This window comes from Chaetodon auriga, chromosome 23 (genome assembly GCF_051107435.1).
Source record: "Chaetodon auriga isolate fChaAug3 chromosome 23, fChaAug3.hap1, whole genome shotgun sequence".
NCBI classification, from domain to species: Eukaryota; Metazoa; Chordata; class Actinopteri; order Chaetodontiformes; family Chaetodontidae; genus Chaetodon; species Chaetodon auriga.
The window spans coordinates 4568198-4595776 of NC_135096.1; the positions used below are offsets into that span (position 1 = coordinate 4568198).

Below are 27579 nucleotides of genomic sequence, written 5' to 3' on the forward strand. Positions count from 1 at the left end.
CTGCAGACCAATCAGACTCTCCTACGAGGCCTGCTGACACAGACAGGAAGCGGCTCAAAAACCAATCAGGGAACAGTCAAGTACATCAAGAAGAAGATTAAAGAGACACCTTCTGCAGAGCGAAGCATCAATCTGTTCCACTGTCTGAATGAACTGAATGATCGTTCTCTGGTGGATCACATCCAACAGTCCTTGAGTTCAGGAAGTCTCTCCACAGATAAACTGTCTCCTGCTCAGTGGTCAGCTCTGGTCTTCATATTACTGTCATCAGAAAAAGATCTGGATACGTTTGACCTGAAGAAATTCGCTGCTTCAGAGGAGGCTCTTCTGAGGCTGCTGCCAGTGGTCAAAGCCTCCAACAAAGCTCTGTAAGTACAGAGATAGTGAAGATTCTTCATCAATAAATACTCTGATATCTAACTTAATTAGCTTCCTTAATGTGTCTCTTCAGACTGAGAGGCTGTAACCTCTCAGAGAGAAGCTGTGAAGTTCTGTCCTCAGTCCTCAGATCTCAGTCCTCCAGTCTGAGAGAGATGGACCTGAGTAACAACAACCTGCAGGATTCAGGAGTGAAGCTGCTGTCTGCTGGACTGGAGAGTCCACACTGTGCACTGGAAACTCTCAGGTCAGATCAAGTTACTGTTTGTGTTGACAGATTTAAGTTAGTTCTGTACATTCAGAGATTCATTTATTTTAAACAGTCTCTCTCATGTCAGGATTTGAAAAAAAAGAAACTTCTCAAATTCAAGTTTGCGGATATGTCATAAAGTTGTGTAGCTGTAGAAATATTTTGCGTATCTGTCATTAAAATCTGTGCAGGAATATTTCCGACAGTGAGGTTTCACAAAGTGCAGCATGGGTCATTAAACCTGATGAATTTACTATTGATCGAGTGCTGAGTCATGGGAAACATTAATTCTGAAGGACTATGAGTCAGCAGTTTGAGTCCAGCACAGAGGCTGTCTCATGTGAAGCTCAGTGGGATGAAGGACAAAACAAATTGGACCAAGCCAGGCTTCCTCTGTGTGAGCTGCCTCAACTAAACATGAACTCCAGGCAGAGATAACGGCATCACAACGGTGGTTATCAGCTTCCTTTGTTAACTCAGGTTTCCTTCATCAGGCTCTGTGCACGTTCCCATAAAAAGAGATGTTTGCTCCATCATTTGACTCTTTGTCACCACAAAAAGGACCAATCATGTCCCCCCTCCTTCAGTCCAGAGGAACAGGTTGTTATAATGGAGAGCTTTGGAGAATGTAAAAAATAAAAGAGGAAAATCAAGACTGTTGCTGCACATAAGACGAGAGAGGAATGCTGGCAGAAAACTGCTGATCCTTTAAATCATTCACTTCATGTATTTGTTTCAGCACTCAGTCACTCTCAGAGCCTCCTGTTTATTTCTACCTGCACATTTGAGAGTCTGAAACTTTAAACTTCATCCAGCAGGTTTAAACATGAAACTCAAGAACTGGATTCAGGTCTGACACTGTCCCCTCATGAAGGACACATGACTGTGCTCTTACAGACGTGAAGACAATGAATGAACATCTACAACATGTTTATGATGGAACAGCAAAGATTTGAACACACGCTGAGAAGAGACTCAACATTTTAAAATAAATGTTCTTTTTCTTCTTCTTCTTCTTCTTCAGACTGAGTGGCTGTAACCTCTCAGAGAGAAGCTGTCAAGTTCTGTCCTCAGTCCTAAGATCCCAGTCCTCCAGTCTCAGGGAGCTGGACATCAGTAACAACTACCTGCAGGATTCGGGAGTGAAGCTGATGTCTGCTGGACTGGAGAGTCGACACTGTGCACTGGAAACTCTCAGGTCAGATCAAGTTACTGTTTGTATTGACAAGCATAGAGGCTGTATCACGTGTAGCTCTGGAGGATGAACTATGATGTAAGTTTGACAAAACAGCTTTCTTTGTTCACTGAGGTTTCCTTCATCAGCCTCTGTGCAGATTCCAAAAGAAGAGATGTTTTGTTCATCAAAACTGTTCCTGCAAATAAGACAAGAGAGACATGCTGACAGAAAGCTACAAGCCGATGATAAATACCAATAAACTCATTAGTTGTTCTATTAGCTGCAGTACCAGCACTGTCAAATGAAACTGACAGTAAATCAGGACCAAACATAAAACCAGAATCCAAAGTGGTCTCTAGATTCTGTACCTTCATCATTCTTTTAGTGTGTTGAAGATCTGCTGTGTCAGATTTAAAGTGTTTATGTGACCTGAAGCAAACAGAGACAAAATGATTGATTACCAGCTAAATGCAAGAAGGTTCCTGTGGCTGAAAACAACATGAAGCATCAGGTTTGTTCTGCTGTGGTCACACGGCTTTGAACGTTTGGCTCAGCAGGTCTGCAGACAGAACGTATTCCCTCAGCTGAGAGTCTGGATCCTCATAGAGAAAACCATCAGGAGAAGAATTAAAGTTCAGTCTGAAACTGTGAACAGAACCTCGTCTGGAGCAGGTCAGGTGTGGGCAGGGTTTGTTTTGACCAGAGAGAGAGGACTCATCAGGGAAGATGGCGACTGCAGGGTCCATCCAATGGCTGGACAGACTGCTGTTGGCAGGTGCTGGTCCAGTCTCAGAGCTGGGTCTGGGTCCAGCTCACCAGAGAATGAAGCAAAGTGATGCTTGATGTGTGTGGCCATCAGGAGGGATTGTGACAGCCTCAACCACAGACACAACCAGAGCTCCACAGAACACAGCCTCTATGGCTGACTCAAACTGTTCCTCTGAATATATCACACAACTCTGAGCTTTCAGTCAGTGGAACAGCAGCACAGCTGTGTTCTTACAGACATGAGGACAATGAATGGACGCCTGCGTGGACTGAGAGACACTCAGTGAATTATTTCCTACCAGCTCAGTGAATTTGTAGCTGAAACTTCAGTGTCACTCACAAAGATAGGAAATTTGTGTTTCAGTCTCTCAGACTCTGAAACTTCACTGCTGAAAATATCTGAAGTATATTCAGATTATCTGTTTGCACAAAACCTTTTCAAACATGGAAAATATTTCTACAGCTAAACTTTCATTTGTGAGATTTTTTAAATCAAACTCACACATTCAGATTCGTGCATACTATTTTTTCACATTCACACAAAAGATGATGTTTGACTGAAGGCTGTTAAATTATTACTGAACATCATTTCACAAAAACTCAAAATATCAATGAGCCTCATTTTCTCCCAGATTCATTTTTTATATCATGTGACGTTGGTTTCTGGATGTCTGTTTATTTGTGATTCACTGATGATTTATTGTCACATCTACAACATGTTTATGATTGAACAGCAAGGATTTGCACACATGCTGAGACGAGACTCAACATATTAAAATAAATGTTCTTTTTCTTCTTCTTCTTCAGACTGAGTGGCTGTAACCTCTCAGAGAGAAGCTGTGAAGTTCTGTCCTCAGTCCTCAGATCTCAGTCCTCCAGTCTGAGAGAGCTGAACCTGAGTCACAACAACCTGCAGGATTCAGGAGTGAAGCTGCTGTCTGCTGGACTGGAGAGTCCACACTGTGCACTGGAAACTCTCAGGTCAGATCAAGTTACTGGTTGTGTTGACAGATTTAAGTTAGATCTGTACATTTAGAGATTCATTTAATTTAAAGTCTCTCTCATGTCTGGATTTGAATCTTTTTGTCTATTTTGTTTATTTTCAGATCTCTGACTGAGATTGATGATTTTGAGTTTGTGAAATGATGATCAGAAATAATTTCCCAGCCTGCAGTTGTGGATCATCTTTTCTGTGCATGTCAGAAAAATATGTGCATGTGTCTTAATGTGTGAATTAAAAACAAAAATCCCTCAAATTCAAGTTTGCAGATGTGTCATAAAGTTTTGTTGCTGTAGAAATATTTTGCGTATCTGAAATTAAAATCTGTGCAGGAATATTTTCTACAGTGAGGTTTCACAAAGTGCAGCGTGGGTCATTAAATCCGATGAATTGACTATTGATCAGAGTGCTGAGTCATGGGAAACATGAATTCTGAAGGACTGTGAGTCAGCAGTTTGAGTCCAGCACAGAGACTGTCTCATGTGAAGCTCAGTGGGATGAAGGACAAAACAAATTGGACCAAGCCAGGCTTCCTTTGTGTGAGCTGCCTCAACTAAACATGAACTCCAGGCAGAGATAACGCCATCACGACGGTGGTTATCAGCTTCCTTTGTTCACTCAGGTTTCCTTCATCAGGCTCTGTGCATGATCCCATAAAAAGAGACGTTTGCTCCATCATTTGACTCTTTGTCACCACAAAAAGTACCAATCATGTCCCCCCTCCTTCAGTCCAGAGGAACAGGTTGTTATAATAGAGAGCTTTCGAGAATGTGAAAAAATAAAAGAGGAACATCAAGACTGTTGCTGCACATAAGACGAGAGAGGAATGCTGGCAGAAAACTGCCGATCCTTTAAATCATTCACTTCATATATTTGTTTCAGCACTCAGTCACTCTCAGAGCCTCCAGTTTATTTCTAACTGCACATTCGAGAGTCTGAAAATTTAAACTTCATCCAGCAGGTTTAAACATGACACTCAGGAACTGGATTCAGGTCTGACACTGTCCCCTCATGAAGGACACATGACTGTGCTCTTACAGACGTGAAGACAATGAATGAACATCTACAACATGTTTATGATGGAACAGCAAAGATTTGAACACACGCTGAGAAGAGACTCAACATTTTAAAATAAATGTTCTTTTTCTTCTTCTTCTTCTTCAGACTGAGTGGCTGTAACCTCTCAGAGAGAAGCTGTCAAGTTCTGTCCTCAGTCCTCAGATCCCAGTCCTCCAGTCTCAGGGAGCTGGACATCAGTAACAACTACCTGCAGGATTCGGGAGTGAAGCTGATGTCTGCTGGACTGGAGAGTCGACACTGTGCACTGGAAACTCTCAGGTCAGATCAAGTTACTGTTTGTATTGACAAGCATAGAGGCTGTATCACGTGTAGCTCTGGAGGATGAACTATGATGTAAGTTTGACAAAACAGCTTTCTTTGTTCACTGAGGTTTCCTTCATCAGCCTCTGTGCAGATTCCAAAAGAAGAGATGTTTTGTTCATCAAAACTGTTCCTGCAAATAAGACAAGAGAGACATGCTGACAGAAAGCTACAAGCCGATGATAAATACCAATAAACTCATTAGTTGTTCTATTAGCTGCAGTACCAGCACTGTCAAATGAAACTGACAGTAAATCAGGACCAAACATAAAACCAGAATCCAAAGTGGTCTCTAGATTCTGTACCTTCATCATTCTTTTAGTGTGTTGAAGATCTGCTGTGTCAGATTTAAAGTGTTTATGTGACCTGAAGCAAACAGAGACAAAATGATTGATTACCAGCTAAATGCAAGAAGGTTCCTGTGGCTGAAAACAACATGAAGCATCAGGTTTGTTCTGCTGTGGTCACACGGCTTTGAACGTTTGGCTCAGCAGGTCTGCAGACAGAACGTATTCCCTCAGCTGAGAGTCTGGATCCTCATAGAGAAAACCATCAGGAGAAGAATTAAAGTTCAGTCTGAAACTGTGAACAGAACCTCGTCTGGAGCAGGTCAGGTGTGGGCAGGGTTTGTTTTGACCAGAGAGAGAGGACTCATCAGGGAAGATGGCGACTGCAGGGTCCATCCAATGGCTGGACAGACTGCTGTTGGCAGGTGCTGGTCCAGTCTCAGAGCTGGGTCTGGGTCCAGCTCACCAGAGAATGAAGCAAAGTGATGCTTGATGTGTGTGGCCATCAGGAGGGATTGTGACAGCCTCAACCACAGACACAACCAGAGCTCCACAGAACACAGCCTCTATGGCTGACTCAAACTGTTCCTCTGAATATATCACACAACTCTGAGCTTTCAGTCAGTGGAACAGCAGCACAGCTGTGTTCTTACAGACATGAGGACAATGAATGGACGCCTGCGTGGACTGAGAGACACTCAGTGAATTATTTCCTACCAGCTCAGTGAATTTGTAGCTGAAACTTCAGTGTCACTCACAAAGATAGGAAATTTGTGTTTCAGTCTCTCAGACTCTGAAACTTCACTGCTGAAAATATCTGAAGTATATTCAGATTATCTGTTTGCACAAAACCTTTTCAAACATGGAAAATATTTCTACAGCTAAACTTTCATTTGTGAGATTTTTTAAATCAAACTCACACATTCAGATTCGTGCATACTATTTTTTCACATTCACACAAAAGATGATGTTTGACTGAAGGCTGTTAAATTATTACTGAACATCATTTCACAAAAACTCAAAATATCAATGAGCCTCATTTTCTCCCAGATTCATTTTTTATATCATGTGACGTTGGTTTCTGGATGTCTGTTTATTTGTGATTCACTGATGATTTATTGTCACATCTACAACATGTTTATGATTGAACAGCAAGGATTTGCACACATGCTGAGACGAGACTCAACATATTAAAATAAATGTTCTTTTTCTTCTTCTTCTTCAGACTGAGTGGCTGTAACCTCTCAGAGAGAAGCTGTGAAGTTCTGTCCTCAGTCCTCAGATCTCAGTCCTCCAGTCTGAGAGAGCTGAACCTGAGTCACAACAACCTGCAGGATTCAGGAGTGAAGCTGCTGTCTGCTGGACTGGAGAGTCCACACTGTGCACTGGAAACTCTCAGGTCAGATCAAGTTACTGGTTGTGTTGACAGATTTAAGTTAGATCTGTACATTTAGAGATTCATTTAATTTAAAGTCTCTCTCATGTCTGGATTTGAATCTTTTTGTCTATTTTGTTTATTTTCAGATCTCTGACTGAGATTGATGATTTTGAGTTTGTGAAATGATGATCAGAAATAATTTCCCAGCCTGCAGTTGTGGATCATCTTTTCTGTGCATGTCAGAAAAATATGTGCATGTGTCTTAATGTGTGAATTAAAAACAAAAATCCCTCAAATTCAAGTTTGCAGATGTGTCATAAAGTTTTGTTGCTGTAGAAATATTTTGCGTATCTGAAATTAAAATCTGTGCAGGAATATTTTCTACAGTGAGGTTTCACAAAGTGCAGCGTGGGTCATTAAATCCGATGAATTGACTATTGATCAGAGTGCTGAGTCATGGGAAACATGAATTCTGAAGGACTGTGAGTCAGCAGTTTGAGTCCAGCACAGAGACTGTCTCATGTGAAGCTCAGTGGGATGAAGGACAAAACAAATTGGACCAAGCCAGGCTTCCTTTGTGTGAGCTGCCTCAACTAAACATGAACTCCAGGCAGAGATAACGCCATCACGACGGTGGTTATCAGCTTCCTTTGTTCACTCAGGTTTCCTTCATCAGGCTCTGTGCATGATCCCATAAAAAGAGACGTTTGCTCCATCATTTGACTCTTTGTCACCACAAAAAGTACCAATCATGTCCCCCCTCCTTCAGTCCAGAGGAACAGGTTGTTATAATAGAGAGCTTTCGAGAATGTGAAAAAATAAAAGAGGAACATCAAGACTGTTGCTGCACATAAGACGAGAGAGGAATGCTGGCAGAAAACTGCCGATCCTTTAAATCATTCACTTCATATATTTGTTTCAGCACTCAGTCACTCTCAGAGCCTCCAGTTTATTTCTAACTGCACATTCGAGAGTCTGAAAATTTAAACTTCATCCAGCAGGTTTAAACATGACACTCAGGAACTGGATTCAGGTCTGACACTGTCCCCTCATGAAGGACACATGACTGTGCTCTTACAGACGTGAAGACAATGAATGAACATCTACAACATGTTTATGATGGAACAGCAAAGATTTGAACACACGCTGAGAAGAGACTCAACATTTTAAAATAAATGTTCTTTTTCTTCTTCTTCTTCTTCAGACTGAGTGGCTGTAACCTCTCAGAGAGAAGCTGTCAAGTTCTGTCCTCAGTCCTCAGATCCCAGTCCTCCAGTCTCAGGGAGCTGGACATCAGTAACAACTACCTGCAGGATTCGGGAGTGAAGCTGATGTCTGCTGGACTGGAGAGTCGACACTGTGCACTGGAAACTCTCAGGTCAGATCAAGTTACTGTTTGTATTGACAAGCATAGAGGCTGTATCACGTGTAGCTCTGGAGGATGAACTATGATGTAAGTTTGACAAAACAGCTTTCTTTGTTCACTGAGGTTTCCTTCATCAGCCTCTGTGCAGATTCCAAAAGAAGAGATGTTTTGTTCATCAAAACTGTTCCTGCAAATAAGACAAGAGAGACATGCTGACAGAAAGCTACAAGCCGATGATAAATACCAATAAACTCATTAGTTGTTCTATTAGCTGCAGTACCAGCACTGTCAAATGAAACTGACAGTAAATCAGGACCAAACATAAAACCAGAATCCAAAGTGGTCTCTAGATTCTGTACCTTCATCATTCTTTTAGTGTGTTGAAGATCTGCTGTGTCAGATTTAAAGTGTTTATGTGACCTGAAGCAAACAGAGACAAAATGATTGATTACCAGCTAAATGCAAGAAGGTTCCTGTGGCTGAAAACAACATGAAGCATCAGGTTTGTTCTGCTGTGGTCACACGGCTTTGAACGTTTGGCTCAGCAGGTCTGCAGACAGAACGTATTCCCTCAGCTGAGAGTCTGGATCCTCATAGAGAAAACCATCAGGAGAAGAATTAAAGTTCAGTCTGAAACTGTGAACAGAACCTCGTCTGGAGCAGGTCAGGTGTGGGCAGGGTTTGTTTTGACCAGAGAGAGAGGACTCATCAGGGAAGATGGCGACTGCAGGGTCCATCCAATGGCTGGACAGACTGCTGTTGGCAGGTGCTGGTCCAGTCTCAGAGCTGGGTCTGGGTCCAGCTCACCAGAGAATGAAGCAAAGTGATGCTTGATGTGTGTGGCCATCAGGAGGGATTGTGACAGCCTCAACCACAGACACAACCAGAGCTCCACAGAACACAGCCTCTATGGCTGACTCAAACTGTTCCTCTGAATATATCACACAACTCTGAGCTTTCAGTCAGTGGAACAGCAGCACAGCTGTGTTCTTACAGACATGAGGACAATGAATGGACGCCTGCGTGGACTGAGAGACACTCAGTGAATTATTTCCTACCAGCTCAGTGAATTTGTAGCTGAAACTTCAGTGTCACTCACAAAGATAGGAAATTTGTGTTTCAGTCTCTCAGACTCTGAAACTTCACTGCTGAAAATATCTGAAGTATATTCAGATTATCTGTTTGCACAAAACCTTTTCAAACATGGAAAATATTTCTACAGCTAAACTTTCATTTGTGAGATTTTTTAAATCAAACTCACACATTCAGATTCGTGCATACTATTTTTTCACATTCACACAAAAGATGATGTTTGACTGAAGGCTGTTAAATTATTACTGAACATCATTTCACAAAAACTCAAAATATCAATGAGCCTCATTTTCTCCCAGATTCATTTTTTATATCATGTGACGTTGGTTTCTGGATGTCTGTTTATTTGTGATTCACTGATGATTTATTGTCACATCTACAACATGTTTATGATTGAACAGCAAGGATTTGCACACATGCTGAGACGAGACTCAACATATTAAAATAAATGTTCTTTTTCTTCTTCTTCTTCAGACTGAGTGGCTGTAACCTCTCAGAGAGAAGCTGTGAAGTTCTGTCCTCAGTCCTCAGATCTCAGTCCTCCAGTCTGAGAGAGCTGAACCTGAGTCACAACAACCTGCAGGATTCAGGAGTGAAGCTGCTGTCTGCTGGACTGGAGAGTCCACACTGTGCACTGGAAACTCTCAGGTCAGATCAAGTTACTGGTTGTGTTGACAGATTTAAGTTAGATCTGTACATTTAGAGATTCATTTAATTTAAAGTCTCTCTCATGTCTGGATTTGAATCTTTTTGTCTATTTTGTTTATTTTCAGATCTCTGACTGAGATTGATGATTTTGAGTTTGTGAAATGATGATCAGAAATAATTTCCCAGCCTGCAGTTGTGGATCATCTTTTCTGTGCATGTCAGAAAAATATGTGCATGTGTCTTAATGTGTGAATTAAAAACAAAAATCCCTCAAATTCAAGTTTGCAGATGTGTCATAAAGTTTTGTTGCTGTAGAAATATTTTGCGTATCTGAAATTAAAATCTGTGCAGGAATATTTTCTACAGTGAGGTTTCACAAAGTGCAGCGTGGGTCATTAAATCCGATGAATTGACTATTGATCAGAGTGCTGAGTCATGGGAAACATGAATTCTGAAGGACTGTGAGTCAGCAGTTTGAGTCCAGCACAGAGACTGTCTCATGTGAAGCTCAGTGGGATGAAGGACAAAACAAATTGGACCAAGCCAGGCTTCCTTTGTGTGAGCTGCCTCAACTAAACATGAACTCCAGGCAGAGATAACGCCATCACGACGGTGGTTATCAGCTTCCTTTGTTCACTCAGGTTTCCTTCATCAGGCTCTGTGCATGATCCCATAAAAAGAGACGTTTGCTCCATCATTTGACTCTTTGTCACCACAAAAAGTACCAATCATGTCCCCCCTCCTTCAGTCCAGAGGAACAGGTTGTTATAATAGAGAGCTTTCGAGAATGTGAAAAAATAAAAGAGGAACATCAAGACTGTTGCTGCACATAAGACGAGAGAGGAATGCTGGCAGAAAACTGCCGATCCTTTAAATCATTCACTTCATATATTTGTTTCAGCACTCAGTCACTCTCAGAGCCTCCAGTTTATTTCTAACTGCACATTCGAGAGTCTGAAAATTTAAACTTCATCCAGCAGGTTTAAACATGACACTCAGGAACTGGATTCAGGTCTGACACTGTCCCCTCATGAAGGACACATGACTGTGCTCTTACAGACGTGAAGACAATGAATGAACATCTACAACATGTTTATGATGGAACAGCAAAGATTTGAACACACGCTGAGAAGAGACTCAACATTTTAAAATAAATGTTCTTTTTCTTCTTCTTCTTCTTCAGACTGAGTGGCTGTAACCTCTCAGAGAGAAGCTGTCAAGTTCTGTCCTCAGTCCTCAGATCCCAGTCCTCCAGTCTCAGGGAGCTGGACATCAGTAACAACTACCTGCAGGATTCGGGAGTGAAGCTGATGTCTGCTGGACTGGAGAGTCGACACTGTGCACTGGAAACTCTCAGGTCAGATCAAGTTACTGTTTGTATTGACAAGCATAGAGGCTGTATCACGTGTAGCTCTGGAGGATGAACTATGATGTAAGTTTGACAAAACAGCTTTCTTTGTTCACTGAGGTTTCCTTCATCAGCCTCTGTGCAGATTCCAAAAGAAGAGATGTTTTGTTCATCAAAACTGTTCCTGCAAATAAGACAAGAGAGACATGCTGACAGAAAGCTACAAGCCGATGATAAATACCAATAAACTCATTAGTTGTTCTATTAGCTGCAGTACCAGCACTGTCAAATGAAACTGACAGTAAATCAGGACCAAACATAAAACCAGAATCCAAAGTGGTCTCTAGATTCTGTACCTTCATCATTCTTTTAGTGTGTTGAAGATCTGCTGTGTCAGATTTAAAGTGTTTATGTGACCTGAAGCAAACAGAGACAAAATGATTGATTACCAGCTAAATGCAAGAAGGTTCCTGTGGCTGAAAACAACATGAAGCATCAGGTTTGTTCTGCTGTGGTCACACGGCTTTGAACGTTTGGCTCAGCAGGTCTGCAGACAGAACGTATTCCCTCAGCTGAGAGTCTGGATCCTCATAGAGAAAACCATCAGGAGAAGAATTAAAGTTCAGTCTGAAACTGTGAACAGAACCTCGTCTGGAGCAGGTCAGGTGTGGGCAGGGTTTGTTTTGACCAGAGAGAGAGGACTCATCAGGGAAGATGGCGACTGCAGGGTCCATCCAATGGCTGGACAGACTGCTGTTGGCAGGTGCTGGTCCAGTCTCAGAGCTGGGTCTGGGTCCAGCTCACCAGAGAATGAAGCAAAGTGATGCTTGATGTGTGTGGCCATCAGGAGGGATTGTGACAGCCTCAACCACAGACACAACCAGAGCTCCACAGAACACAGCCTCTATGGCTGACTCAAACTGTTCCTCTGAATATATCACACAACTCTGAGCTTTCAGTCAGTGGAACAGCAGCACAGCTGTGTTCTTACAGACATGAGGACAATGAATGGACGCCTGCGTGGACTGAGAGACACTCAGTGAATTATTTCCTACCAGCTCAGTGAATTTGTAGCTGAAACTTCAGTGTCACTCACAAAGATAGGAAATTTGTGTTTCAGTCTCTCAGACTCTGAAACTTCACTGCTGAAAATATCTGAAGTATATTCAGATTATCTGTTTGCACAAAACCTTTTCAAACATGGAAAATATTTCTACAGCTAAACTTTCATTTGTGAGATTTTTTAAATCAAACTCACACATTCAGATTCGTGCATACTATTTTTTCACATTCACACAAAAGATGATGTTTGACTGAAGGCTGTTAAATTATTACTGAACATCATTTCACAAAAACTCAAAATATCAATGAGCCTCATTTTCTCCCAGATTCATTTTTTATATCATGTGACGTTGGTTTCTGGATGTCTGTTTATTTGTGATTCACTGATGATTTATTGTCACATCTACAACATGTTTATGATTGAACAGCAAGGATTTGCACACATGCTGAGACGAGACTCAACATATTAAAATAAATGTTCTTTTTCTTCTTCTTCTTCAGACTGAGTGGCTGTAACCTCTCAGAGAGAAGCTGTGAAGTTCTGTCCTCAGTCCTCAGATCTCAGTCCTCCAGTCTGAGAGAGCTGAACCTGAGTCACAACAACCTGCAGGATTCAGGAGTGAAGCTGCTGTCTGCTGGACTGGAGAGTCCACACTGTGCACTGGAAACTCTCAGGTCAGATCAAGTTACTGGTTGTGTTGACAGATTTAAGTTAGATCTGTACATTTAGAGATTCATTTAATTTAAAGTCTCTCTCATGTCTGGATTTGAATCTTTTTGTCTATTTTGTTTATTTTCAGATCTCTGACTGAGATTGATGATTTTGAGTTTGTGAAATGATGATCAGAAATAATTTCCCAGCCTGCAGTTGTGGATCATCTTTTCTGTGCATGTCAGAAAAATATGTGCATGTGTCTTAATGTGTGAATTAAAAACAAAAATCCCTCAAATTCAAGTTTGCAGATGTGTCATAAAGTTTTGTTGCTGTAGAAATATTTTGCGTATCTGAAATTAAAATCTGTGCAGGAATATTTTCTACAGTGAGGTTTCACAAAGTGCAGCGTGGGTCATTAAATCCGATGAATTGACTATTGATCAGAGTGCTGAGTCATGGGAAACATGAATTCTGAAGGACTGTGAGTCAGCAGTTTGAGTCCAGCACAGAGACTGTCTCATGTGAAGCTCAGTGGGATGAAGGACAAAACAAATTGGACCAAGCCAGGCTTCCTTTGTGTGAGCTGCCTCAACTAAACATGAACTCCAGGCAGAGATAACGCCATCACGACGGTGGTTATCAGCTTCCTTTGTTCACTCAGGTTTCCTTCATCAGGCTCTGTGCATGATCCCATAAAAAGAGACGTTTGCTCCATCATTTGACTCTTTGTCACCACAAAAAGTACCAATCATGTCCCCCCTCCTTCAGTCCAGAGGAACAGGTTGTTATAATAGAGAGCTTTCGAGAATGTGAAAAAATAAAAGAGGAACATCAAGACTGTTGCTGCACATAAGACGAGAGAGGAATGCTGGCAGAAAACTGCCGATCCTTTAAATCATTCACTTCATATATTTGTTTCAGCACTCAGTCACTCTCAGAGCCTCCAGTTTATTTCTAACTGCACATTCGAGAGTCTGAAAATTTAAACTTCATCCAGCAGGTTTAAACATGACACTCAGGAACTGGATTCAGGTCTGACACTGTCCCCTCATGAAGGACACATGACTGTGCTCTTACAGACGTGAAGACAATGAATGAACATCTACAACATGTTTATGATGGAACAGCAAAGATTTGAACACACGCTGAGAAGAGACTCAACATTTTAAAATAAATGTTCTTTTTCTTCTTCTTCTTCTTCAGACTGAGTGGCTGTAACCTCTCAGAGAGAAGCTGTCAAGTTCTGTCCTCAGTCCTCAGATCCCAGTCCTCCAGTCTCAGGGAGCTGGACATCAGTAACAACTACCTGCAGGATTCGGGAGTGAAGCTGATGTCTGCTGGACTGGAGAGTCGACACTGTGCACTGGAAACTCTCAGGTCAGATCAAGTTACTGTTTGTATTGACAAGCATAGAGGCTGTATCGCTCTGGAGGATGAACTATGATGTAAGTTTGACAAAACAGCTTTCTTTGTTCACTGAGGTTTCCTTCATCAGCCTCTGTGCAGATTCCAAAAAAAGAGATGTTTCGTTCATCAAAACTGTTCCTGCAAATAAGACAAGAGAGACATGCTGACAGAAAGCTACAAGCCGATGATAAATACCAATAAACTCATCAGTTGTTCTATTAGCTGCAGTACCAGCACTGTCAAATGAAACTGACAGTAAATCAGGACCAAACATAAAACCAGAATCCAAAGTGGTCTCTAGATTCTGTACCTTCATCATTCTTTTAGTGTGTTGAAGATCTGCTGTGTCAGATTTAAAGTGTGAATGTGAGCTGAAGCAAACAGGGACAAAATGATTGATTACCAGCTAAATGCAAGAAGGTTCCTGTGGCTGAAAACAACATGAAGCATCAGGTTTGTTCTGCTGTGGTCACACGGCTTTGAACGTTTGGCTCAGCAGGTCTGCAGACAGAACGTATTCCCTCAGCTGAGAGTCTGGATCCTCATAGAGAAAACCATCAGGAGAAGAATTAAAGTTCAGTCTGAAACTGTGAACAGAACCTCGTCTGGAGCAGGTCAGGTGTGGGCAGGGTTTGTTTTGACCAGAGAGAGAGGACTCATCAGGGAAGATGGCGACTGCAGGGTCCATCCAATGGCTGGACAGACTGCTGTTGGCAGGTGCTGGTCCAGTCTCAGAGCTGGGTCTGGGTCCAGCTCACCAGAGAATGAAGCAAAGTGGTGCTTGATGTGTGTGGCCATCAGGAGGGATTGTGACAGCCTCAACCACAGACATAACCAGAGCTCCACAGAACACAGCCTCTATGGCTGACTCAAACTGTTCCTCTGAATATATCACACAACTCTGAGCTTTCAGTCAGTGGAACAGCAGCACAGCTGTGTTCTTACAGACATGAGGACAATGAATGGACGCCTGCGTGGACTGAGAGACACTCAGTGAATTATTTCCTACCAGCTCAGTGAATTTGTAGCTGAAACTTCAGTGTCACTCACAAAGATAGGAAATTTGTGTTTCAGTCTCTCAGACTCTGAAACTTCACTGCTGAAAATATCTGAAGTATATTCAGATTATCTGTTTGCACAAAACCTTTTCAAACATGGAAAATATTTCTACAGCTAAACTTTCATTTGTGAGATTTTTTAAATCAAACTCACACATTCAGATTCGTGCATACTATTTTTTCACATTCACACAAAAGATGATGTTTGACTGAAGGCTGTTAAATTATTACTGAACATCATTTCACAAAAACTCAAAATATCAATGAGCCTCATTTTCTCCCAGATTCATTTTTTATATCATGTGACGTTGGTTTCTGGATGTCTGTTTATTTGTGATTCACTGATGATTTATTGTCACATCTACAACATGTTTATGATTGAACAGCAAGGATTTGCACACATGCTGAGACGAGACTCAACATATTAAAATAAATGTTCTTTTTCTTCTTCTTCTTCAGACTGAGTGGCTGTAACCTCTCAGAGAGAAGCTGTGAAGTTCTGTCCTCAGTCCTCAGATCTCAGTCCTCCAGTCTGAGAGAGCTGAACCTGAGTCACAACAACCTGCAGGATTCAGGAGTGAAGCTGCTGTCTGCTGGACTGGAGAGTCCACACTGTGCACTGGAAACTCTCAGGTCAGATCAAGTTACTGGTTGTGTTGACAGATTTAAGTTAGATCTGTACATTTAGAGATTCATTTAATTTAAAGTCTCTCTCATGTCTGGATTTGAATCTTTTTGTCTATTTTGTTTATTTTCAGATCTCTGACTGAGATTGATGATTTTGAGTTTGTGAAATGATGATCAGAAATAATTTCCCAGCCTGCAGTTGTGGATCATCTTTTCTGTGCATGTCAGAAAAATATGTGCATGTGTCTTAATGTGTGAATTAAAAACAAAAATCCCTCAAATTCAAGTTTGCAGATGTGTCATAAAGTTTTGTTGCTGTAGAAATATTTTGCGTATCTGAAATTAAAATCTGTGCAGGAATATTTTCTACAGTGAGGTTTCACAAAGTGCAGCGTGGGTCATTAAATCCGATGAATTGACTATTGATCAGAGTGCTGAGTCATGGGAAACATGAATTCTGAAGGACTGTGAGTCAGCAGTTTGAGTCCAGCACAGAGACTGTCTCATGTGAAGCTCAGTGGGATGAAGGACAAAACAAATTGGACCAAGCCAGGCTTCCTTTGTGTGAGCTGCCTCAACTAAACATGAACTCCAGGCAGAGATAACGCCATCACGACGGTGGTTATCAGCTTCCTTTGTTCACTCAGGTTTCCTTCATCAGGCTCTGTGCATGATCCCATAAAAAGAGACGTTTGCTCCATCATTTGACTCTTTGTCACCACAAAAAGTACCAATCATGTCCCCCCTCCTTCAGTCCAGAGGAACAGGTTGTTATAATAGAGAGCTTTCGAGAATGTGAAAAAATAAAAGAGGAACATCAAGACTGTTGCTGCACATAAGACGAGAGAGGAATGCTGGCAGAAAACTGCCGATCCTTTAAATCATTCACTTCATATATTTGTTTCAGCACTCAGTCACTCTCAGAGCCTCCAGTTTATTTCTAACTGCACATTCGAGAGTCTGAAAATTTAAACTTCATCCAGCAGGTTTAAACATGACACTCAGGAACTGGATTCAGGTCTGACACTGTCCCCTCATGAAGGACACATGACTGTGCTCTTACAGACGTGAAGACAATGAATGAACATCTACAACATGTTTATGATGGAACAGCAAAGATTTGAACACACGCTGAGAAGAGACTCAACATTTTAAAATAAATGTTCTTTTTCTTCTTCTTCTTCTTCAGACTGAGTGGCTGTAACCTCTCAGAGAGAAGCTGTCAAGTTCTGTCCTCAGTCCTCAGATCCCAGTCCTCCAGTCTCAGGGAGCTGGACATCAGTAACAACTACCTGCAGGATTCGGGAGTGAAGCTGATGTCTGCTGGACTGGAGAGTCGACACTGTGCACTGGAAACTCTCAGGTCAGATCAAGTTACTGTTTGTATTGACAAGCATAGAGGCTGTATCGCTCTGGAGGATGAACTATGATGTAAGTTTGACAAAACAGCTTTCTTTGTTCACTGAGGTTTCCTTCATCAGCCTCTGTGCAGATTCCAAAAAAAGAGATGTTTCGTTCATCAAAACTGTTCCTGCAAATAAGACAAGAGAGACATGCTGACAGAAAGCTACAAGCCGATGATAAATACCAATAAACTCATCAGTTGTTCTATTAGCTGCAGTACCAGCACTGTCAAATGAAACTGACAGTAAATCAGGACCAAACATAAAACCAGAATCCAAAGTGGTCTCTAGATTCTGTACCTTCATCATTCTTTTAGTGTGTTGAAGATCTGCTGTGTCAGATTTAAAGTGTGAATGTGAGCTGAAGCAAACAGGGACAAAATGATTGATTACCAGCTAAATGCAAGAAGGTTCCTGTGGCTGAAAACAACATGAAGCATCAGGTTTGTTCTGCTGTGGTCACACGGCTTTGAACGTTTGGCTCAGCAGGTCTGCAGACAGAACGTATTCCCTCAGCTGAGAGTCTGGATCCTCATAGAGAAAACCATCAGGAGAAGAATTAAAGTTCAGTCTGAAACTGTGAACAGAACCTCGTCTGGAGCAGGTCAGGTGTGGGCAGGGTTTGTTTTGACCAGAGAGAGAGGACTCATCAGGGAAGATGGCGACTGCAGGGTCCATCCAATGGCTGGACAGACTGCTGTTGGCAGGTGCTGGTCCAGTCTCAGAGCTGGGTCTGGGTCCAGCTCACCAGAGAATGAAGCAAAGTGGTGCTTGATGTGTGTGGCCATCAGGAGGGATTGTGACAGCCTCAACCACAGACATAACCAGAGCTCCACAGAACACAGCCTCTATGGCTGACTCAAACTGTTCCTCTGAATATATCACACAACTCTGAGCTTTCAGTCAGTGGAACAGCAGCACAGCTGTGTTCTTACAGACATGAGGACAATGAACGGACGCCTGCGTGGACTGAGAGACGCTCAGTGAATTATTTCCTACCAGCTCAGTGAACTTGTAGCTGAAACTTCAGTGTCACTCACAAAGATAGGAAATTTGTGTTTCAGTCTCTCAGACTCTGAAACTTCACTGCTGAAAATATCTGAAGTATATTCAGATTATCTGTTTGCACAAAACCTTTTCAAACATGGAAAATATTTCTACAGCGAAACTTTCATTTGTGAGATTTCTTAAATCAAACTCACACATTCAGATTCGTGCAAACTATTTTTTCACATTCACACAAAAGATGATGTTCGACTGAAGGCTGTGAAATTATTTCTGAACATCATTTCACAAAAACTCAAAATATCAATGAGCCTCATTTTCTCCCAGATTCATTTTTTTATATATCATGTGATGTTGGTTTCTGGATGTCTGTTTGTTCCTGATTCAGTGATGATTTATTGTCACATCTACAACATGTTTATGATGGAACAGCAAAGATTTGAACACACGCTGAGAAGAGACTCAACATTTTAAAATAAATGTTCTTTTTCTTCTTGTTCTTCTTCAGACTGAGTGGCTGTAACCTCTCAGAGAGAAGCTGTGAAGTTCTGTCCTCAGTCCTCAGATCTCAGTCCTCCAGTCTGAGAGAGCTGGACCTGAGTCACAACAACCTGCAGGATTCAGGAGTGAAGCTGCTGTCTGCTGGACTGGAGAGTCCACACTGTGCACTGGAAACTCTCAGGTCAGATCAAGTTACTGTTTGTGTTGACAGATTTAAGTTAGTTCTGTACATTTAGAGATTCATTTAGTTTAAACAGTCTCTGTCATGTCTTGATTTGAATCTTTTAGTCTATTTTTTTAATTTTCAGATCTCTGACAGTTTGATGATTTTGAGTTTGTGTCATGATGATCAGAAATAATTTTCCAGCCTGCAGTTGTAGATCATCTTTTCTGTGCATGTCAGAAAAATGTGTACACGTGTCTGAATGTGTGAATTCAGAAAAAAAATCCCTCAAATTCAAGTCTGCAGATGTGTCATGAAGCCTCGTAGCTGTAGAAATATTTTGCGTATCTGTAATTGAAATCTGTGCAGGAATATCTTCCACAGTGAGGTTTCACAAAGTGCAGCATGGGTCATTAAATCTGATGAATTTACTATTGATCAGAGTGCTGAGTCATGGGAGACAAGAATTCTGAAGGACTATGAGTCAGCAGTTTATGTCCAGCACAGAGGCTGTCTCATGTGAAGCTCAGTGGGATGAAGGACAAAACAAATTGGACCAAGCCAGGCTTCCTCTGTGTGAGCTGCCTCAACTAAACATGAACTCCAGGCAGAGATAACGGCATCACGACGGTGGTTATCAGCTTCCTTTGTTAACTCAGGTTTCCTTCATCAGGCTCTGTGCACGTTCCCATAAAAAGAGATGTTTGCTTCATCATTTGACTCTTTGTCACCACAAAAAGGACCAATGATGTCCCCTCTCCTTCAGTCCAGAGGAACAGGTTGTTATAATGGAGAGCTTTGGAGAATGTAAAAAATAAAAGAGGAAAATCAAGACTGTTGCTGCACATAAGACGAGAGAGGAATGCTGGCAGAAAACTGCTGATCCTTTAAATCATTCACTTCATATATTTGTTTCAGCACTCAGTCACTCTCAGAGCCTCCTGTTTCTTTCTACCTGCACATTTGAGAGTCTGAAACTTTAAACTTCATCCAGCAGGTTTAAACATGAGACTCAAGAACTGGATTCAGGTCTGACACTGTCCCCTCATGAAGGACACATGACTGTGCTCTTACAGACGTGAAGACAATGAATGAACATCTACAACATGTTTATGATGGAACAGCAAAGATTTGAACACACGCTGAGAAGAGACTCAACATTTTAAAATAAATGTTCTTTTTCTTCTTCTTCTTCTTCTTCTTCAGACTGAGTGGCTGTAACCTCTCAGAGAGAAGCTGTGAAGTTCTGTCCTCAGTCCTCAGATCCCAGTCCTCCAGTCTGAGAGAGCTGGACCTGAGTAACAACAACCTGCAGGATTCAGGAGTGAAGCTGCTGTCTGCCGGACTGGAGAGTCCACACTGTGCACTGGAAACTCTCAGGTCAGATCAAGTTACTGTTTGTATTGACAAGCATAGAGGCTGTATCACGTGTCGCTCTGGAGGATGAACTACGATGTAAGTTAAACAAAACAGCTTTCTTTGTTCACTGAGGTTTCCTTCATCAGCCTCTGTGCACGTTCCCATAAAAAGAGATGTTTTCTCCATCATTTGACTCTTTGTCACCACATAAAGGACCAATCATGTCCCCCCTCCTTCAGTCCAGAGGAACAGGTTGATATAATGGAGAGCTTTGGAGAATGTAAAAAATAAAAGAGGAAAATCAAGACTGTTGCTGCACATAAGACGAGAGAGGAATGCTGGCAGAAAACTGCTGATCCTTTAAATCATTCACTTCATATATTAGTTTCAGCACTCAGTCAATCTCGGAGTCTCCTGTTTATTTTTAACTGCACATTCGAGACTTTGAAACTTTAAACTTCATCCAGCAGGTTTAAGCATGACACTCAGGAACTGGATTCAGGTCTGACACTGTCCCCTCATGAAGGACACATGACTGTGTTTTTACAGACGAGAATGAATCAACATTTACAGCATGTTTATGATGGAACAGCAAAGATATGAACACATGCTGAGAAGAGACTCAACATTTTAAAATACATGTTCTTTTTCTTCTTGTTCTTCAGACTGAGTGGCTGTAACCTCTCAGAGAGAAGCTGTGAAGTTCTGTCCTCAGTCCTCAGATCCCAGTCCTCCAGTCTGAGAGAGCTGGACCTGAGTAACAACAACCTGCAGGATTCAGGAGTGAAGCTGCTGTCTGCTGGACTGGAGAGTCGACACTGTGCACTGGAAACTCTCAGGTCAGATCAAGTTACTGTTTGTTGTAAAAGCGACTTCTTTTTTTAACCTCAGAAGTCCACACGTTTGACACATTCATACATTGATTGGCAGACGTTTTCTCTCAATGTTCCTTTCATTAATGAAGTTTGGCTGAGATGGAAATCCTCATTTATGTTTTGTTGTCATGTGACTTTGATTAGTGGATGTCAATTTATTCCTGATTCAGTCATGATTAATTACCACAAAGGTGTCGCTGAGGACCTCAGGAAGTGAAGTGTCGAGTGTGAAGTCGTTGACCTCAAACACAGAAACAGTTGAGAATTATTATGTGTTGTAAATCCTCCCAAGTGATGCTGCTCAGCCTATCAGATCTCTGCATTTTGAGAACAATGATTTGACGGACACAGCAGGACCCTCAGATGATCTTCCATGTGTGTTGTTCTGTGTGTTTGCAGGCTGTCAGGCTGTCTGATCACAGAGGAAGGCTGTGCTTCTCTGGCCTCAGCTCTGAGATCCAACCCCTCCCATCTGAGAGAGCTGGACCTGAGCTACAATCATCCAGGAGACTCAGGAGTGAAGCTGCTGTCTGCTGGACCGGAGGATCCTCACTGCAGACTGGACACTCTCAGGTATGAAGAGGCTGCTGCAGCCACAGTCAGTCAGTATGAAAGAGGAGGACGAGCTGGAAACATGTTGTCTGTCTTTTTGGTTGATGGTGGATGTGAGTGAGACATGAACAATCACACATGTAGGAAACCTTTGTCCTTTGATCACAACATAAACACTGGTTGAACATGAAAAGGACATATTTGTGTTGGAGGTCTCAAGGAGAACATCTCCAGGAACAAACATGATAATGACCTGTTGGTCACAATTGATGCAGTTTGGACAGATCTCTGCATGGAAAAAGAACTGTCTGTCAGTTTGACAAATGTCCTGTTTGTCCTCAAAAGACATAAAAACAAGCTTCCAATAAGTCCAAAGCAGTTCTATTTAGTTCAATCTGCTGGAACCTGACAACCACAGGACAGAGCAGGACTTTTGAGATGCTTCATTCAAGTGTTTTCCTCAAAATGTTGGACTGTTCCTTCATCAGTGGAGAACAATTGGACTGAACATGGTCTTCACAGCAAACATGGCTTGTAAATATTTCCATGTGCAGACATCAAGTGGCTTCTTGTTCTGATGAACTTCAGGAAGTTTGACATCAAAAGTTTTCCACACAACAGAGTCATGATGACTTGTCTCAGATATTGAATTTATTGACAGTATTCACACTTCTAATGAACACATGAAGCATGGTCACATATGGGACATGACGAGGAGAACCGTGTCCAATAATCAATGATTAAAGCTCTGTTGGTTTGTTCAGTGAAGACAAAGTCAGACTGATTATTGATCATCACAGGTGGGAGAGCAAGAGAGCGATCAATGAGTGAAGCAGCTTAGAATAGAAGTCAGCAACAGATTGAAATGAGGAAATGAGCTGATGAAGGCAGATTTAATGATGAGAGAGAATCAGTGTCGCTGTCAGTGTCTGAGCAGAGCTGAAGAGGTTTAGGGGCAGCAGGGAGAAGCAGGCCGGATCAACATGTTGTGTTTGTGTGTGTGAGAGTGATGTAACGTCCATGTTTGCATGCTGAAAGAGGAGGTGCTGCTCTGACCCCCCTCCTCCTTTCAGGGTGGAGCCTGCTGGAGTCCGATGGTTGAGACCAGGTCTGAGGAAGTGTAAGTGTGTCTTTAATTTGACTGATGAAAACAAAGCAGAGCACATTCAGCCATCTTCAAACTGTGACATCACTCATTCACATCTCTGATGTCATTATCAAACTGTCCATCAATCAACAGATGATGGATCAATAACTGCAGCTGTTTTCTTCTTCTTCTCTCCATCAGATTCCTGTGAACTCAAACTGGACACAAACACAGTGAACAGAGAGATCAAACTGTCTGACAACAACAGGACGATGACACGTGTGGAGGAGGATCAGTCATATCCTGATCATCCAGACAGGTTTGACTACTGGCCTCAGCTGCTGTGTGGAACTGGTCTGACTGGTCGCTGTTACTGGGAGGTCGAGTGTAGACGAAGAGTTTCTGTGTCAGTGAGTTACAGAAGAATCAGAAGGAAAGGAGACAGGAGAGAGTGTTTGTTTGGATGGAATGATCAGTCCTGGAATCTGTTCTGCTCTGATGATCGTTACTCTGTCTGTCACAATAACAGAATAACACCCATCTCCATCTCCTCCTCTTCCTCCTCCTCCTCTTCTGTCTCTAACAGAGTAGGAGTGTATGTGGACTGTCCTGCTGGCACTCTGTCCTTCTACAGTGTCTCCTCTGACTCACTGATCCACCTCCACACCTTCAACACCACATTCACTGAACCTCTTTATCCTGGTTTTGGTATCAGTTCTCGTTCCTCAGTGTCTCTGTGTCCTCTGTAGGAGGAAGAGTCTCCTCCTGTTAGAGAAACACTGCTGAACAGATCAGTTGAGTCTGTGCAGGATCTCAGTCACATCAGTCTTTCAGGTTATTGGAAGAAAATTGATCAATGAACTTTGCTGAAAATGATCGAAAAGATTCCTAATTTACTTTGTGAACTTCTTCCACTTCCAGTCCTTTAAAGATGGAAGCTGTGATCATTAAACTGTCGAAACACTGTGGACTTGAACCTTCAGCTGTGTGTTGATTTCAATTCTGGATCCTGTTCCAATCAAAGCTGAATGTTACTGTGAGTGTTTGTTGTGTCTCTCAGATCAGGACTAGAGGTCCACCAATACGTTTTTTTAGAAATCAAGGAGACCGATAACCGTTAAAATATCAGATATCATCTTGATTGTTTCACTTCATGTTGTGTTTTCATGGTTCCTTTTACTCAACAACATCAAGCTGAACCAAGAATCAAGTGAGCACAAACTAATTCCTGATGGCTGATAACACTTGAACTGTTTGTTGACGTATTAAGACATGAGGAAGGAGACAGCAACCTTCAAAATCCAAGACAAGTGACCACAGCGAGAGCAGCACAGGTTTCCCTCAACACCAGAGACAACCTGAGGGACGTGGACCTCGTTAGCAGACGTCCACTTCATTCAAACAACTTTATTACCACCAACAAGTCTTCAGTTTGACCAGCAGAGGTTTTGGTGTCTGATAACATGTCGTGATACTGTTTGTGACTCAAACCTTGATTTGGGGTCAAGTTTCATCTTCCAAAGCAGAAAAACAAGTTTGGAAATCATTGTTAAACAAATCTGTCAAAGACTTTTAGAAAAGTCTTCAAACTTCAACGGTACATGAGAAACAACTGAAAAAAAGGAAACTTTTTTTTTTATACTTTATTGTGTCAGTACAGTATACGACATTCCTACAATACACATCCTGTTATTTAAATAACTTGACACAATATTTAGTTTTTTGTTATCTTTCACCCGTGTGGCACAGTCAAACATAACCTTTCATAACTTAAAACACATATACACAAATACCCCAAAAGTAAGCAAATAAATAAATAAATAAATAAAAAATAACATTAGCCAGCAAAAAATACGCACGCAATTACAACAAATACAACAGAAATATAAATGCGCACATAAACAGTAAGTAGTTTTTTCCTTTTTTTTTTTTTTTAAGGCTTCATCTCTACTGTATGCAGAGGATATATCTAGTTACATCTTTTTTCCAACAACTTTTCTTTCGTATTAATTCTATAAGTTACCCTCTCCATCCTATAAATATTCTCTACAGTCTCTAGCCATTTATTTACTTTGGGGGCTTCCAACTTTTTCCAGATTCTTGTTATTTGTTTGAGTGCTGTAATTCTCAGAATCAAGTGTGTTTATATTATATTTTTATTATGTGTATGACTTCTGACCAATACATTTCTATTTTTTTACATGTAAAGAATATGTGAGTGTGGTCCGCTTTGTCTTCCCCGCATTCCCTCCAGCAGCTAGAATTATTCTGTGTATATTTGCTTAACATCACTGCTGTTCTAAAATATTTGATTCATTTGTCCAGTTACATTTTTCAAATTATGCTTTTGATTGGCCTTTATCATATGTCTCAGAATGGGATGGAGATCTCCAAGAGATGTAATTTGGACTTTTTCCTTCAAATAGTTTCTCACTTGCAAATATCTGTAAAAGTGATTCTTGTTTAAACCATATCTATTTACTGTATTTTCAAAAGAATCCATTGCTTCTTCCTTGTACATTTGACAGAATCTTGTGAGGCCCTTACTCTCCCATTTTTTAAAAACATCCTCAATACTATTTGGAATAAAATCTGGATCCCAGGCTATCTCTCTTAAACAAGTGATTTCCTGTTCCTTAACTCTGGTTATTTTACATATTCTTCTCCAGATTTTAAATGTGTTATGTACAGAATAACTTTGTGTTTTAATCTGTGCTTTTTTCCAAACTGAGAAAATCAAAGTACTGAGTGATTCAGCCAAATTAAACTCAATGAGTTTCCATTTGGGTCTCATCTCATTATTCATCCATATTAAAGTTGGTTTCACCTGTGCTGAGTAATAGTAGTGTAATGGGAATTCTTATTATTCATCTTCTCTGTACTTAATCGTAAGTATTCACTGTCTTAAAGACAAATGAACAACCATATCATATGATTAGGTGCGTCCGTGTGTCATAATCTGCTGACCATGTTATTATGCACTGATTAAGTGAACCTTGTGTCCTGATTGTACAGCACATTATGACGTGTAGTCATCCTGTCTACAAAGATAATAAATTGTATATAATCTATCAACTTCTTCTGCTCCGGGCTCTTTCTTGTCATCTCACACTCGAGACAACAAGAAGGGAGTCCGTCTGCAGGCGTCAGAATAAACTCACAGAAAGACAACGAAAATTGGCAGAACAGGAGTTTTCGCTCCGTGGCTTTCGGTAGGGCGTCCTTAGCCTGTTTGTGGATTTCAAAAAGCACAGAGGACAGGTTTGCACAATAACGTAACATTTCATCTTCGCACTGGCTGGTATGAGGGAGTTGCCTCTTAACCGGTCCAATCCCTGTATTCATTGGCCGTGCAAAGAGGATTTCAAATGGGCTGAGGCCGTTTCTGCTTCGGACCCTAGCTCTCATGTGCATCAAAACAATCGGTAGTGCTTTTGTCCAAGTTAAACCAGTTTCATCACAGCATTTAGCCAACTTGGCTTTCAATGTACCATTCTCTCTTTCAACAGCCCCCCCGCTTGCTGGGTGATAGGCACAATGTTGCCTCATGTCAATACCAAAATACTCACCCACGCTCTTCAGGGCTGTGCTCACGAAAGGTGTACCATTGTCAGATGAGATCTTACCTGGAATTCCCCATCTGGGAATTATTTCTCTGATTAAAGCTTTTGCTACTGCTGCTGAATCCTGTTTAGAAGTGGGAAAAGCCTCCACCCACTTGGAAAACATGTCAACAAAAACCAAACAGTGTTTCTTTCCCTCACTAGGTGTTAGCTCAATGAAGCCCATTTGTAAGTGATCAAAAGGTTTTTGTGGTGGTGGATGAGCACTCTGTTGTATCTGGATGCCTCTGCCTGCATTGTTAGTAGCACAGATCACACAACTTTGACAAAATTTTTGGGAGAAGTTAGAGAAACCCTTTGTGAACCAATATCTCTGTATTTCACTCATCATACCCCCTTTTGACACATGATCTCTTCTATGTGTCAACTTAGCATAATGAGGAAACAAATATTTAGGCAAACATGGTTTATCATTTGGTCCGTACCACACTTTGTTACAAAAAGAGTAGCCTGCTTTTTTCCAAGCCAGCCTCTCTTCATGGCCGGCTCTTGCCTGCAGGTCCTGCAAATCAGCTGTGGGTGTCAATGGTGAGTCAACAATGGCAAGACATTGCATGTTGTTTTTAGTGTTATCTAGCTGTGCTGCTGCCTTAGCTGCAGCATCCGCTCTGGCGTTCCCCTGTGAAACAAAATCATCATTGTTTGTGTGCGCTTGGCATTTGCAGATAGCGACCTGTTTTGGAAGGAGGACAGCATCGGGAAGTGCAGCAACCATGGTGTGATAGGCAATAAGGTTTGCCCGTGGAAGTTAAAAAATCCCTGTTGGCCCAAAGATGGCCAAAATCATGTACCACTCCCCATGCATATCTGCTGTCAGTATATATGTTAACTGTTTTATCAGAAGCAAGTTTGCATGCTTCTGTCAGTGCAACCCTGCTGCACTGGCTTCTCGTCAGACTGTTCACTGGTTTTAAAAACTGTTCTGGTCCTCTACTCGACCCTGTTGACCCTGCAGGTGTTGCTCTGGAGGACGCCTCGGGGCAGTCACTATACAAACTGCCGGTAAAGTCCTTGAACCAGAGCAGACGGGCGTAGTGACGCCCCGTGGAGGACGTGCTGCAGTTTAAACCCTGACTTTAAACCTGCATAAAGGTCTTTATACAAACCTCCTTTAACAAGGAAACAGGCAG

The 27579-nt window shown here is 41.6% G+C and overlaps 1 protein-coding gene across 1 annotated transcript; it reads left to right on the top strand.

The window, feature by feature from the left end:
- Positions 1 to 437: 437 nt before the first annotated feature.
- On the top strand, positions 438 to 27516 carry LOC143316318 (uncharacterized). Its single transcript, XM_076724205.1, has 8 exons — positions 438 to 625; positions 3381 to 3554; positions 4738 to 4911; positions 15714 to 15887; positions 18798 to 18971; positions 20160 to 20333; positions 21587 to 21760; positions 27405 to 27516. The coding sequence occupies exons 1-8, from the start codon at positions 438 to 440 to the stop codon at positions 27514 to 27516; spliced, it is 1344 nt and encodes a 447-aa protein (XP_076580320.1).
- The last annotated feature ends 63 nt before the right edge of the window (positions 27517 to 27579 follow it).

What these genes read in the sequence shown, in the direction of transcription:
- LOC143316318 (XM_076724205.1), top strand. Translation starts at nt 438, where the DNA reads ATGTGTCTCTTCAGACTGAGAGGCTGTAACCTCTCAGAGAGAAGCTGT. An exon ending in TGTGCACTGGAAACTCTCAG is followed by an intron (nt 3,555 to 4,737) that starts GTCAGATCAAGT and finishes CTTCTTCTTCAG; the next exon opens with ACTGAGTGGCTGTAACCTCT. An exon ending in TGTGCACTGGAAACTCTCAG is followed by an intron (nt 15,888 to 18,797) that starts GTCAGATCAAGT and finishes GTTCTTCTTCAG; the next exon opens with ACTGAGTGGCTGTAACCTCT.